The following is a 15515-nucleotide window of genomic DNA, read 5'->3' on the forward strand; positions in this document are numbered from 1 at the left end:
CACACACACACAAACACAGAGGCATGCATATTATACCAGCGCATCAGTCCTGCACACACACACACACACACACACACTCTCTCTTAAGCTAAATCAATTACACACCCAAGACAGTGGGTACCCGCAAGTCCTGACAGGATTTCTTTTGCTTCATGTTTAAAATTTGATTATCCAGCCATTCCCCCTGCGCTGCACCATTACATGACACAATTTCCTTGACAAGGAAGGGGAAAAAAATAATAACACAGTCCCACAAAGGTAATTAAATTTCTAATTTCGGAACTGCAGGTTTTTATCTTGACAGTTATCAAGTGTCTGAACCTTGCTCTTGACTGGAGAACATAATTTATGGATTTATGATTAATTAACCAGCTGATTACCATGAAAATCCATCATTAAGTGTGGGAGAGAGCAGCAAAAGATCATGTGTTGTTTGTAACAATGAAAGTAGAAGAGGATAACCGCGTTAGCATGCAGTTTATTTATATCAAGCCCCTCAAAGTATGAGTACTGACTGAAAATCCTCATAAGCAGCAAAATAAACCACCTACTGTAATGTGTCATCCTCAACCCTCAAATTTAGGGCTGATGTTAAAACTACACCACACACAGAGAAGATGACGTTAGTGGAGATGCCTAGAGGAGGAGAAATGGACAACTTACCGCCAGCTAACAACAGGGCTGTGGGTGAGAGGGAAGACGAGGAAGTGGAGGATGAGGGAAAGGAAGAAGGCATGGAGAAAACAGAAAAAGCAATGAGCACTGGAAATGGAAGAAACATGCATAAGGAAGAAAGCAGGTTGATAAGGAGGAGAAAAATGTGATGGCCTCAGATAATGCGTATCGACCCTGAGATGTAATATATACACTCACATCTACATATATATACCACCAAAGCACAATAAAGGTTAATTAAGGGGAAAATGTTCGATAGAAATCAACAAAATGGTAGGATATTTTAAGTAATGATCTCTAGCTATCAGCATAACATTAACTCAAAACTTTATTACTCCCAGCTGTTGCCAGATGATTAAGTTTGGGGGTAATAATAATTATACATAAACCCATATAACAGTTTCAGTATAAAGCATTGGACCAATATATGCATTTGCCACAACTTGGCCTTTTAATACAATAAATCGGATAAAGCTACTTTTATTTCCCACCATTATCATGATATAAAGATAAAAAGTACATAGTGCTTGTATTTAAATAAATTAAGCTATAAATGTCAAAGATAAAACAGAAATAGTAATTCTAAATATATACTGTATATTATATAGATTTGTTTGTCCTCCAAATTGTTGTTGAATTTTTTTATATCTGAAAACAGATGTTAAATTGTGTTTTCTTCTTCTTTACAAAAATCACATTTGTGACACACACAAATCTTGAAATATAACAGTTGGAGGGATCTATATTGTGCAAGAGCCAGTTTTGCCACTGTCAATATGGAGGAGGTGAGGATGACAGGATTTTCTTTGACAGCTTCAGTTGGGGGACAGCGTACAAACGACAACAAATCCTGCTTCAACCTGCCATGAATAGCTGCCAGTCAGCCTAAAAACCTTTTTTTGCATGTTGGAGAGTTTTAGTGTCTCTTCAGAGGCTCTTCTATTCTGTAAATAGATTAAATTTAAACAGAAGAAGCACTGAATCCTTGTAATGTTTTAATTTTAATAATTTTTGGGACATTGAAAATGTCAGATTCACAAATAGTGAATTTCAAAAGTCAATATCAGTAAAATCACACATCACTTGGACTTATAATATCACACTTTTCTGTGATTTTTGTTCAGTTTTTTCCAGTAAAAAAGAACATGATTCCATGCAAGATAAAATCTTACAGTAAATCACTGAAGAACAGGTAACAGATCAAACAGAACAATCTGGGCACATTGAAGAAGCGAACAGAAATGCATTTTGTACAAAGAATAAATAAAACATAATAAACAACATAAATACAACGAAGGAGCTTGCTTCATATAAATTAAAAATTGTGATTAAACTTCATTACATACATTTCACCATTTCACTAATTCTCTCGATGGGCAGAGAACTATCCCTGAAGTACAAATAAAGCCTTCCAATGTAATCCAAATACTTGTTTTGATATACTTTTAGGAGAGATCCATCTTCTAATAAACCCAGCTAGTGACTCAGACGGTGAAAACCATTATATTCTATTACTTAATAGTTCTATTCTTTGATTTTAGCTCCATTGTTGTGTTGAGGATTTATAACTCTCTCTTTATTTTTAAAATAAAGACGGCTCATATTGCACAAAATATGCTGATGGTGAAGGTGCCTCATGCAGATGTTCAAAACTATCACACCCCTTTGTTAGCATTTTGATTAAGACTGTTTATCTGCATGCTGTGTTGCAGAGCAGATCAGTGACACAGCTAAACATGCTCAGATGCCCTTGGCAAAGTGTAAACCATAACTAAATTATAAAGAATAAAAAGAGGCTCAAAAAGTTATCCAGCGAGGCAGATAATTACATGACAGGATACGCCATAAGTGGATGAAGAAAGAGGAGAAAGCCTTCCCATGCCTTAACGCCTCTAGAGAATCATGTTGACAACTCTTCCTTTTGATGTCTTCATCATAATTTCTACTTACATTCATAAAACAAGGACAAAATGTTCACACTCCTAAAGGGATCAGAGGCTCTGAAGGACAAAGCAAAGCTGTTCACATCCTCCATGAATAGTCCGGCTCCTTCTGAAACCTTTTTCACTGAGACATGATACTAATTAACCTGTTTGTGTTCGGAGGCAGCTTATCAACTCCCTGAATCAAATACAGTCCACAGTTAATCATCATTAGTAGCTAAGTGCATTAATTGCTGTGGGCGACTTGCTTCATTATCATTAGTACTAGCCGAGCTGTGCTGATCTGAAGCCAAGTGTGGTGTAAAACCCAGCTGTGGTGAGTCCATACCCCAGTCAGTAATAACAGTATGTCATTTCATTCAGATAAAACAATACAAACAGGAACAGATGAAAGCAAACCACACAAGCACATACAAAATAAAGAGGTACATAAGCACAAATACATACAAATAGAGATATGCAAACTAACAAAGTACAAAACTAAGGCTTCAACTAATGACTATTTTTTAATATTCGATAAATCTGTTAATGATTCTTTTGATTAATCAATTCATTATTCTATAAAATGTACTAAAGAAAATATTGAAAAACAGCTCTGGTTGACTCACCAATACAAAGGATTAACAACAGAGTGAGGTCATATCTGATTCTTTGACAAAGTACCTGCCTGTGTACATAAAAACATTTCTTGGGGACTTTGACACCTAAGTTGTGATTCGACCAAGCGGCAACCTCGGGGGTTAAAATATAAAGCCAACCCAGAAGAGCCAAAAACTGCAAATCTTCGAATGGCCACTTGAAGCTGGCTCCAAAAGCGAGTCAATCCCAATGTTAAAATACCCAACTTTACACCGGAAATAAACATGTTTACAGCCTAGTACAAAAAACAGTTTTCTATAGCTCATTCCCCCATTCATGAAAACTATTCGGGAAGTGTATTTTTATATAACTAGCCTGTTTATTTTAAATGGCTGCTTTGAGTGACCAGTAGGTGCTGTGACAGGTGGCTAGCTGCAGCAAAGCACTGCCAAGATGACAATGATCGGCGCCACCCACATTTAGCTTCACAATCGCTCTTCAGAAAACAATGGGTGAAGTCATGGAGACTACATCCATGTTTTATATAGTCAATGGTTTTGACAAGAAACATCCAATCACAGAGCTTAAAATTCTGTTATGTGCATCAATAATGGTGAGCTAAAGCAAAAAATGACAAAACAATTTGAAGCTTAGATTAATTCATTTTTGGATTCTGGGTCAATTTTGGATCAATTCAGAAACTATAATGCCGTGTTTTGTTCATAAATATTCAACGACGAAGTGTTTAAAATTTTCTACCGCTCTGATTCGAGCCTCTGACTGGCTTCTTCTCAATAGCAACTGGGGCCGAAGTGAAAAAGCAAAAAAATCGGTTTTGCAATATTATCAGGAAGGAAATGCATTTAATACATTTTTTAAACCTCAAGGATACACACAATGCTTTTTTGGTGAGAAACACAGAATGTAAACATAACTGTTAGTGTACTCCACAGGTGACCTTTCATTTTCCAATTAATAATCAAAAATCAATTAGTTAACAAATAGTTTACTAGAGAAAAGCAACAGACATGCAATAGATGCAAACTTGCAAATACGTATAGACACATACACACAAACAACACAAACAAAGGTGTACATACACAGAAATACAAGCGAAGGTGTTTCAAAAGCGAAGTGATTGTGCCGATTGCACTCACAGTCCAGAAGGTTGTCATTCTGCCAGCAGTACAATTGCGATAGGGAAGATTAACCAAAAGGATGTAATTGGAGGGGTGGAAGAGTATGTGTATGTGTGTGTGAACATGCGAAGGGGTAGGGTGGGGTTTCTGTGTTTAACCGAATCAGATCTGTCTCGTTACAAGTTCCTTCTCTGGCTCTCACACATAGTCACAGCGTCAATGCGCAGCTAATGTATGCCTTCTCTCTCCACAGCTATTTAAGACAGAAATATCATTTAACTTTTCGGGCTTATTCTGGTTACCGAGGCCAGAGGTGGATCTGGGCCTGTGACTGGAGCTGCATGTTTGGATGGTTGAAGGGAGGAAAGAGGTACTGAAGAAGGGAGAATCTGGTGGATTCATGAAGGAAGGATGGAACAGAGATATGGCTGAATGGATTTATAGAGGGATAGAGGAATAGAAACAAGGGCCATGAAGGGACTGGTGGAGAAAAAATAAGTGGAGGAAGCAATGATGCAAAATGGAAAAGGTATCAAAGAATGGGATCTGAAGTAGTGGATTGATGGACACTTGTGGAGATTAGAAAAGGGGATAGAGGGATGAAAAGAGCAGTAGATATGAGGAAGAAAGGATGGACAGAGATGCAGGGATTGATGAATAGATGGAGGTGCTGGCAAATGTTTGACAGGAGGAGTGGATGGATGAATGGAAAGATGGATGTAAGAGGTACAGAAGAACGGAGAATCTAGTGGATGTAAGGAAGGTGAATGGATAAATTGGTGAAAGGATTTATGGGAGGGATAGAGGAATAGACTGATAGGGGGATTGGCAAAAAAATGGAACAGCAAGGAATTGACTATAGGAGGAATATTGAAGAAAGGGTGGCGTGTGGAGGAATCGAGGGATGGTAAATAGATAGATTGACAGAAGAATGGCAACGTGGATGGGTGATTGATTGAGAGATGGGAGGCTGCAGGGATTGGTTGAGGTGGGAGAGGAGAAATTGAGGGGATGGAGGATAATGAGCTCGGAGAAGGAAGGTTTTGAGTTATGGAGAAATGGTAAATGAACTGCACTTATATAACACTTTTCTACCTGAACAGGATAAAGTGCTTTATATACACACACACACCCACACACACACACCCACACACACACACACACACACACACACACACAGACTGGTATATATGGGAAAGGAGCAATGGGGAACCAAGTCAAGCAGGGATACTTGGAAGAATGGAAGAGGTACAGAATGAGGGAGAGAGTGGTTGGTGAATAGACTATAGAGGCATGGATGGATAAATGGAAAAAGGAAAGATTGCATATTGTGAAAGGATGAAATGACCACAGGTTATAGGAAGAGATGAAGCAAACATTTTAATGATGAGTCACAGAAAGATAGGGGCAATAGGATTGGATGGTGGGAGATACTGGAATGAAAGGATGTGTGAACTGATATATGGAGGTATAAAAGCACAAATGGAGCACATACGTGAATACATGTAAGGATGGAAAGATAGAGGGAAAAAGTCTGCAGCCATACTAACTGCTTTGTGAGGCTGTACTTTTGCCACAGCAGTAATTTGAGCTAAAGTACAAACAAACTTCTCTCTCCAACTCCAAATCACGTTTCCACTGGTCGTCTTCCCACAACATTGTGCCTCTCAGGAAATTTCAAAGTGAGATACTTGAGCGAGACTTCTGTTTCTTGTTAAAAACAAAGGGTGTCACCAGGAGTCACTTGTAGGGATCCTTTCCATGATGTTATCAGACACCTGGTATAACAGTCTGAGCCTGTCAGTTGCAAAAAGCAGTACTTTTTGTGCACGTAATTTTGACAAGCGGAACTGCCCCGAAGGAATACGTTGCAGCCACTGCAGCAGGTTTGCAGCTGCCTGTTGAAGCCATCTACTGCACGGATTCCAAATCTTTTTATACCTACTAGTCATTTTAACACTAAAATAAGTGAAAATATGGTTTAAAAGGTTTAAAAATTGCCCTTTAGCCATTTATTGCAGCAGTATTCGTTTTAGTTTGGCTGTGTGGTTCTGCTCATTTGAAGCTCTGGACAAGCTTGACACAGACTGTCCCTGAGCTCACAAACACCCCTGTACAACTAAATGCTAATACAGGGAGAGGCTGGGGAGGTACAAATCTAAAAGCAGTGTTGCAGAGATGACGCAAGCTCAGCATTCTTATATTCAGACTGAATGAGCACCTAAATATTTATATGGACTGCCTAACTGCCTTGTGAGAGATAGGTCACAAACATACGTGATTGGAGGATGTTTGGAACCTGTATATAAAATGAATTGAAGTATTGCAGAAATTAGAATTAGAATTTCCACCTGATGATGGAGCCAGATGAAAAGTTTGAGGCTCTCTCATGCATGATAACAATTCATCCTGAGGGGGACATGAATATATTTCATGATAATCCATCCAATCGTGGTCATGACAAAAATGTGAACCTGTTGATGGCGCTAGAGGAAATTTCAGGGAATCTCTAGGATTCATCCACTGGGGAACATCAATATCTGAACAAAATTTCACGGCAATCCATCCAAAAGTCATTGAGATATTTCTCTTGGACCAAAGTAATGGACCGACTGACAGACCATTGCCAACCATGCAGCCATGTTGGTAGCATGGCTAAAAGGAAAGACTACAAGATGTAAGAATGAAGAATGGGGGCATAAAATGATGGTTTAATGTGACGATGAAAGGAGGGAAGGAGGAGTGAATGGATGAGAAGACACGAGGAAGGATGTGTGGAGAGAGATGAAGACATAGAGGGAAGACTGATGTTTCTCTGTTTTTCTGCAACTGGCCAATCATGAAGCTTCATTACAAAGATGTTAAACTACTGAACTGAGGATGAGTCATCAATCTTTATAAAGGCACACACACACACACGGATATTTATATCCATCCTGTACATCCACCTACAGACGTATTGGCACAAACTGTGCACAAACTGTGAGTAAAAAAACACCGCACAGAGATCTCAGCAGACAATCAGAGTGTTTCCTGCAGCTCAGAGTGGTGTGTTAAATAATAACAGTTTGGGATTACAGCTGAGCAGCCACGTTGTTGCTACTCAACTCGCACCAAACACACACTGTTGGAATGTGAGAGAAACAAGATGACAAAGACGGATGCTTCAGCTGCCTTTATTATCTTTCAATATGCAGGCTGTGTAACGCGTCCATCATCTTGTTATGCTGTATCCATGTTTCTGACGGCATGGAATCAAAGTCAAAATGCTGAGTACACACCATACTTCATCTTCTGAGGCAGCGCTGCTAGACTGAATGAACTGATAATTTAACTGAATGCTGGATGATTTCACTCGAGCATCCTGATGAAGGTCTTTCACGGCTGAAAAGTCATGTTTTTAATCATGCTGAGCTAATTAAAGCCGCTACGTGTAGCATTTTGACATCAATAAATCTTTAACACATTCATTTTGATATATTAGGGTGATTACTGTAAACAAATACAATCATTGCCAGGAAAATTGGCAGATTCTACCAGTCACAATAATGTATTTTTTATTTTGTGTGCCAGCAACTTGAGTTTAGCTTTGCTAAGCTTTGACAGCACAAAGCAGGTGATCCCTTCTAACATTTTTATTCTCAGTAAAAAATGACATTTTGATGTTTCATAACATTACAGACAGAGCTGTTAAATGTGTTTGTTTTCCTCCAAATATGACCACATCTCTTTTCTTTCAGGACTTTTCTGTGGCTGTTTTCTCTCAGCTTTGGCCTCCCTCTTAAAGTAATAGTTTGTTATTTAGGGAAGTATTCGTACTTGTTTTCTTACCACGGGTTAAAAGAAAAGGTTGGTGCCACTCTCATGGCTGTCCATTTAATATGACGCAGCAGCAAGCACCAGGTTAGCTTAGCTTTGCACAAACACTCAAAACAGGGGGAAACATCTAGCCAGGAAGTCACATCGCTGGCCAAGAAATATTTTTTCCCGTTTTTGTACACTGTAAACAAACAAAATAGAATGTGGTAATTAGTGAACTTTAAATCTGCTGTTAAGCAGATTATGTTACCTTCAAAAAAAAGTCAAGATAGCTGTTCCTCTATTTCCAGTCTTTGTAAGTCTAAGCTAAGTGATGTTTTATATTTATGGTGCAGACATGAGAATGGTATCAATCTTGTAATTTAACTCTGTAAGAAAATAATTAAGCATTTTTTCCTAAAATAACGAACTATTCCTTTAAGAAAAACAAAATAAACTGTACCACCTGAAATCAATTTACAATTAGATTCCATACTTGGTGTAATCTGTATCTCAGCTCTCTTGGCTTGTTGGGAAAGCTTGTTGGGAAACTACAGACAGCCTGCCATTGGGCGCACTAGAGACTCTCCTAATCGGCCCATATGCTGCATTTCACATGGGACAGTTTCTCATATTAACAAGAATCTCGTTCCTCTCGCTATTCCTGCTCGATTCTCTGGTGGTTCTCCCTCCGCTGCCTTTTTTTCCTCTCTCAAGGTCTTCTTTTATCCTTTCCCAACCTCTGCCTAATTTTTTTATTCCCTAATTCGCTGTCTCTGAAACCCACTATGTCTCACACATTTTTCTAATTCTATTTTCCTGTCTTTCTTTGCTTCTTCTAAATGCTCAAAATACTTTTAAAAAACTACCTCTGGAAATTATTGGCCAAATATTATGTTTTCTGTCCTTGAACTTAAACAATTTGAGGGCTTAATGGCCCTATACTGTAACTTTACTTATTTGAGGCAGATCAACCAATAAATAAATATTTTTTAGATTAAATTGTTTAAACAAACCTAATAATTCCATGATATGTAAAACACAATACATTAATACATTTCAGCATAAAACAATACAATACAATGCCCTGTCCGGTGCAATTAGCAACTCTACATTTTAAGGAAAAATCTGTGAGCTGATTATATTTTGCTTTGGAGTAAAAACAAATTATAACAACATATAATAGCTCATATTTCCAGACATCACTACCACCTCATCTCCTTTTCTACAGCTATTTCTTCCACAAGCGTTACTCTTCACTTCTCTGCCTCCATTTTTATCTGCTGTTTTCATGCATCTCTTATTCCCTGCTCCTCTGTGTCGGCCTGTCTTTCTCTCTCCTCCTCTCCCTGATTCGTCCAGTCCAGATGTCACGCTGTGCTGTGTGGATCAAGTGGAGACGAGCTCCCTCTACTTGTTAACAGTCTGTTTATTCTGCCGCCATATCGGCCTCATTGCCGTGTCAGCAGCAGGCAATTACAGAGCAGATTACCAACTTTGATAATGTCATCAGACTAGGCCTTACACACATAGTGAACACAAACATTATGCACTCAGACAAAAAAAGACACGTTTTTATACGGTTCACAAGTTCACTGCTTACTCACCAGCATGTACAGTATGCACTTACTCACACTCATATACACTATTAGCAGTGTTGGAAAGAAACCAAGAACTGTACTATGGTATTACTTAACTTCAAAAAGAGAATGATCTGAATTCTATTTCCTCCACTGACTATTAGCATGTGTTGTTAGGTCTTCCACTAACTGTCATGAAATCTCTAACCCTTTAACAAAAATAAATTAACCTCATTTTAATCTTCATGCCAAAGTTCTCATTTTAAATTAGCCTCCTGTTCACTGGTAAAAATGGCTTTATTGTAGCAGCCTTTTCTCATATTTGTGTTACACTTTTTGTTCTATTTAGTTTTGTATAATTGTCTTCTTATATTTGGAAATACAGACATGCAGGTAAACACTGGAGACACAGTGAATTCACCAGGGAGGGATGCGTCTCTCGGCAGTTCAGTGTGATGCATTGTGGCCACCGTGCTGACATCATTGATGTAACCCTGAGCACTGATTAACAGCCCTGCTCACCCGAGGGTGGACAGACAGAGCCATGGCCGCCTCCAAGTCGTCTCATAGGCTTTTCACATAGGCGAGGCCCAAAAGATCCTTCTGAAGCCCTCAACATCCACTTATCATATGCAACATTAATAACTTCAACATTATTATCCATTTTCCACAGAGGGCTGTGGTGGAAGTAACTTTTTTGTTAATACTTTCATGTCTTACCCTCTGGGTATGAGACAGCCTGTGCATGCATATTTTATCATGTGTATTTAAAGAATTTTGTTCCTAAATGGGACATCCTCCAGAATGGCTGTTACCACAAAATTAAAACAAATGATTAAGCAACGTAAGTCTTTTGTTGACACAATAATAACTACTTTCATGATTTAACTATCTACTGTTTATTCTAGAAAAAGACAAAAATGACCTTCATGTTACTGTTCTATAAAATGTATGTATAATTAGGGATATAAACTCATTCATGCATCCTTTTACACACTAATTCCAGTCACATGGATGGATTATGAGACAATGAGCTCCTGGCCACAGACACATAAAAGTCCCGCACCCTCCTACATACCTGTAGCAGCAAGACACCCACACTGAAAGGGACACAAAACATCTAATTTTGCTTCAGATCTCCCTCACTGTCACTGACAATTATTTGCACGGATATTACACAAAATACTACAGCCCACTCTACGAAATAGTACAGGACATTTTCAAAGAAAGCCTGAGATTCATTTTCTTTTTTCAGAGCTACTCTGCTGTTCTGTCTTTATTTCTTTACTAATGTTACTGTGTTTTAATGAAATGCTACTTTAGCCTTAGTAAGCTGTGCAGTTGTAATATGAAGCAAACAAAACTAAGAGTTTATAATCATGCTTGCAGCTCTGCAAGGTTGATAGCACAGTGGTGCTTTAAGCTAAATGCCAACATCAGCTTGCTATCATGCTCATAATGACAGTAATAAAACACTGGTGTTTAGCAAGTATAATGTTTTTGCAGCATAATTTTATTAACAAATGTGATCAGGACATCACTTTTACCAAGCGCTGTGACTTTCCAACCATGTTAACAGTCACTTCAGACTGAGGCTCTGGCATGTGCCAGGTAGGTTCATTCAGTAATCCATCCAAGGTTGTTCACAGCAGCATGGACAAACAAGCACACAGACTTCTATTCACCCCTCTGAGGCAACTGCTGAGCCACCCAGAAAATAAACCATTCTAGTCAAAATAAATCAAATCATCACAGGGTCCAGCATGAAAGAGATGGGCTTTCACCACTGTAAGAAAGATGCAAAGCACCTGATTTGCCCGTCCTTAGAGTGCTAGGTGTGTCAGTGTGGAACAAAGTTGTTCTCAGAAGGATTTGAGAAGGTCATCACTGACATTAACATTAATGAGAGCCCACATTGAAGGTTAGTGTCCCTGCTGGCCCTCACCTGTGCGTCAAGACAGGCCTGACACCGTGGTGTGCCACCGGCATGGCAGGTCGCAACGCGGCTCATCCATATCTCTGTGCTGAGAACAGCCTCCACACACCTCTCAGGAACAATTACTGCTCTTCCAGCTCCTCATCACAGATGGTGAGGGCTTTCAGAGCGACTCCCCCCCCCACCTCTATCTGTGGCTCATTGTCTCTTTGGTTGACTGTGTTTGTCTCCCGCCACCTCTCTGTCTTTTTTTATGCTCAGACTATTTTTGTCACTCCCTCCTCTCTCTGTCTCTACAGCCGTCCTCCACTTTCCCTCTCTGACGCTCCCAGCTCAGGATTCAACAGTTCAATTTAAATCCATTACACCTAAGCCCTTGACAGAGTGTGGCATCCATGGTAACCGTTACTAGACAACAATCTCTCTGTGACTCTGCTTCCACGGCGAGGCCATAAGCGGCAGGGAGACGCACTAAAGGCATGTGGGGCATTTTGATGTAAACACTTGTGTCATTTGCTAAGTGACAGGTCTCATCCTTCAACTGTGACCTCAATCCGGGAGTGGAAGAGATCGCAACATAAATCACATCAGGTTGACGGAATGCAACGTATTTGTTTAAAAGCAGCATCATGGCGATTTGGAGCAGAGGGATGAATCTAATTTGATAACAATACGCCAACCTTCTATTGCCATTCCCTGTGCATGGCTTCCCCTCTAACCCTCCTACCAGGTGTAAACACACGCATGATACTGAGGGAATGTGGATAAGAATGCAGCAGTAGCAGTAACAGAAATGGCTGAAGCAACCCTACTTCATGGCTCTGTCCTTGAAGAAAGAGTAAAGACACAGTAAATCACCAAAATGCTGTCTCACATTCGACCTACACCAACTACTGTCCACCAGCACCGTAATCACAGCAGAGAAAGTCAGCTCTGATCTCCACACTTAGGAGGCGGTGCTGTAAGTATACACTGCAGTTCCATCATTGTTTTGATTCATGGAAAGTTGGGCAAACAATGTACATAAAGATAAAGATGCACAATGAAAATATGCAAGGTTATAATCACAATCAGGGATGATTAAAGGGACTGTTCACGCAGTGCTTCCCACAATAACACTGCATCACTGAATTACCATTTAATTGCATGTTGATACAATCAAAGCTGCTTTGACAGATAGCTCGACGCTAGCAGAGGGGAAAAGCATCCTGTATTTCTTTAATGGAATGACACTGCCTTATAAAGTAAGTGGCAGCTATTGGTGGTAGATTGTTTTTTTATGTTAAAGTTATAATCCTTAGATGTTCATGAAATCAAACCTCATTTTTGATACTATTTAAAGCTATTTTTCTGCAATAGCCATTTAATGTGTATTATACATGCTGTAATTACCAGATTCAAATGTCATTCACATGCACTAAGCATTCAAAGGAAATGAGGCATGCATGTAATCCAGCATAACTTTATTTCATTAATATCAGCCTCCCTGTTTACTATTCACACTATTTATACCGTATCGGAGTTGTATTAGGTAGTTGCTAATGCTAATAACGGAACATTTTATTGCTGCTCCCTATTGCTGCTGCACTTTAAAAGCATATAACTGGCGAAAAATGGGGTGACGTTTATTGTGTAGAGGCCACAGAAAACAAAATGTATTTATCAAAAATGCATCTACAAAACAAAGGTAATTTTTGACATTTTTTGTGAGCAAATCAGTTTGATTTGTTGGGAGTACAAGACAGAGCAGCCACAGTGAGCTGTTAGGTGAAGAGCTACAGGAAAAAGGCAGCACAGTCCTCAGCAAGGTCACCAATTTTACTGTTTCCTGCTGTTGTATGTAAAAACTACTTGCACCGCATGTCATGAGATCACTGTTGCTCATGGATGACGGAAAAGATTTTTGACTGCCTTCTTTAATAAAATGTATTGTGTTTGTTTGGCTGCACTGTAACCAGATACCAGTGGCTGCTCAAGAGTGTTTAGAATTTTGGGACTGTATTTGCTGTTACCACGCAGTGTTGGGAGTAACGTGTAACAAAAGTAACGCAATTACAACGTATTGCTATTTGCTTTAAAGCAGTAATATAACACGTTACTAATCCGATTTCGGTACTATTATAGCCAATACAATCTCTTTAATAATCTCTTTAAAAAATTTTAACACTTTAAACTTGAAATGAATTTTTTTTATAATTCACCAAAATCGAGAAACATTTCGGCGCCAGAAAAAAAAAATCTGCGAGTAAAAGAGTAACGTTATTTCATGTTGCTGAGAAACAAAGGTTAAGATTGTAGGCAGGGTGCAAACTACAATCTCCCCTGAAAACATGATTTGTAAAATTTTGGTGGGTCTCTAAAATATTGATAATATGCTATTTTTCTCTATTTTTCTGCATCTTTATCGTCATGGATCATGCATAAATAGAATTCTATATGTGTTTTACTTTCATGATTAGAGAGCTTGCTTTAAGTGTATCCGGACCGATCCTTTAAGAGTGTCGGGAGATTTAAATAATCAATAAAGTACCTTGTGCGTAATGCACACAGTGTCTTTCTTAATGGGGAGACAATTCATCCCACCTGACCCACCTGATCCGCAGATATAACTGCAATCTGCACTTCACTAGAACGAACCTCAGCACATCTTGCTATCTATATAATGCCAACATAAATAGCAGTCAAAGTAACTCATAAGTAACGCTAAACTAGTGTAAATCATTAAAATTTAGAGACAGTAATACTGCAGTATAACTAATTACTCTCAAATGACAGTAGCTAGTAATCTTTAATGGATTACATTTTGGAAGTAAGCACGGTAACCACCGGTGTCGCCAATTCAACCAGGACTGAAATCTTAAGGATTACTACACTAATAACATGAGTTTCCAACTTTTAAATGACTATTTTTCAATCAATGGAAGTCCAGTAATGTAGAAAGTGCATTAAACTCTTCATAACCTTCATTATCATGTCATACCCTGCCTCTGACATTCTTCCTTGTGACCCCTGAAAGAAGTGAAGCTTTAATGAAGTCGGGGTCTGCGAATGCATGAATAGTGCTGGGCTCCCATTTGAATTAAATCTATTCATCCGTGCCAGCGTGATTTCTCTGTGGTACTGAGGCAACCGAAGGCCCTCTGAGTCGTGACATTTGTGCCATGGCTGGTGGAGCAGGCAGAGAGGTGAACACCCATCTGCCTATATCCCTGACCACCGATTCCAAATCCAGTGCAATACATAGGCTTTGACTAGACCGAGAAAGACAAGAAGTAAAAAAAAAAAAGAGCATACAGTGTTTGTGACAAGGTCTTTCTGCAGGTATTGACACACGTTCCCTGTTAAAAAGAATAAAAGGATGAACACACTCATCTAGTTTTTAAAATTAAACACGAGCAAACACAGACATATGCACAAAAAAACCTGCATCCATATCTCAGACTTACTGACTGAATCCTGCAGGTCACCTGTGACACATAGTCCTTGGGGCGTATTTTACAATTACATAATAATCTTTACGTAAATCCTTTCTTGCATGGGGAATAGTATAGTAAGTGTCACACCATTCTAATTTTGGAAGTCCCTTGACATATTAAGGTAATCCCTCTCAGATTTTGGTATTAATTGTGTCATCTGTATTCAAAGAGGGCCTTGTGCACTTTGAAAATAAGCTGCGAACGAACCTGCAGACTTTGCTGACAACAGAGAAGATATTTAATAGATTTTAGACTGGGAGCAAACTGCCAACCCCCCACCTGGACTGACGCAACTTCATGAGGTAGATGTGCAATGTGCAACACAGATTCCAGGCAATTAAGACAAGAGAAAATAATGCATCAGAGATGTTCTTAGAGCTTGATCTCAT

The 15515-nt window shown here is 39.0% G+C and overlaps 1 protein-coding gene across 5 annotated transcripts in view; it reads right to left on the reverse strand.

Moving 5' to 3' along the window:
* The window catches only part of slc8a3 (solute carrier family 8 member 3), a 114859-nt gene that overhangs the window by 10685 nt on the left and 88659 nt on the right, over nucleotides 1–15515 (reverse strand). For 3 of the 5 annotated variants that reach the window (XR_005445600.1, XM_038728706.1, XM_038728707.1), the window contains exon 4: nucleotides 664–681. The exons of the other annotated variants lie outside the window; for them this stretch is intronic. Coding sequence is in view for 2 of the 3 variants with exons in the window: in XM_038728706.1 (XP_038584634.1) it covers nucleotides 664–681 (18 nt within the window). In the remaining variant the exon portion in view is untranslated. The remainder of the gene's footprint in view (nucleotides 1–663; nucleotides 682–15515) is intronic. 5 annotated transcript variants of the gene reach the window in all.

This window comes from Micropterus salmoides, unplaced genomic scaffold (genome assembly GCF_014851395.1).
Source record: "Micropterus salmoides isolate LMB-PRFRI ecotype aquatic unplaced genomic scaffold, ASM1485139v1 Ms_hic_scaffold_19, whole genome shotgun sequence".
NCBI lineage: Eukaryota > Metazoa > Chordata > Actinopteri > Centrarchiformes > Centrarchidae > Micropterus > Micropterus salmoides.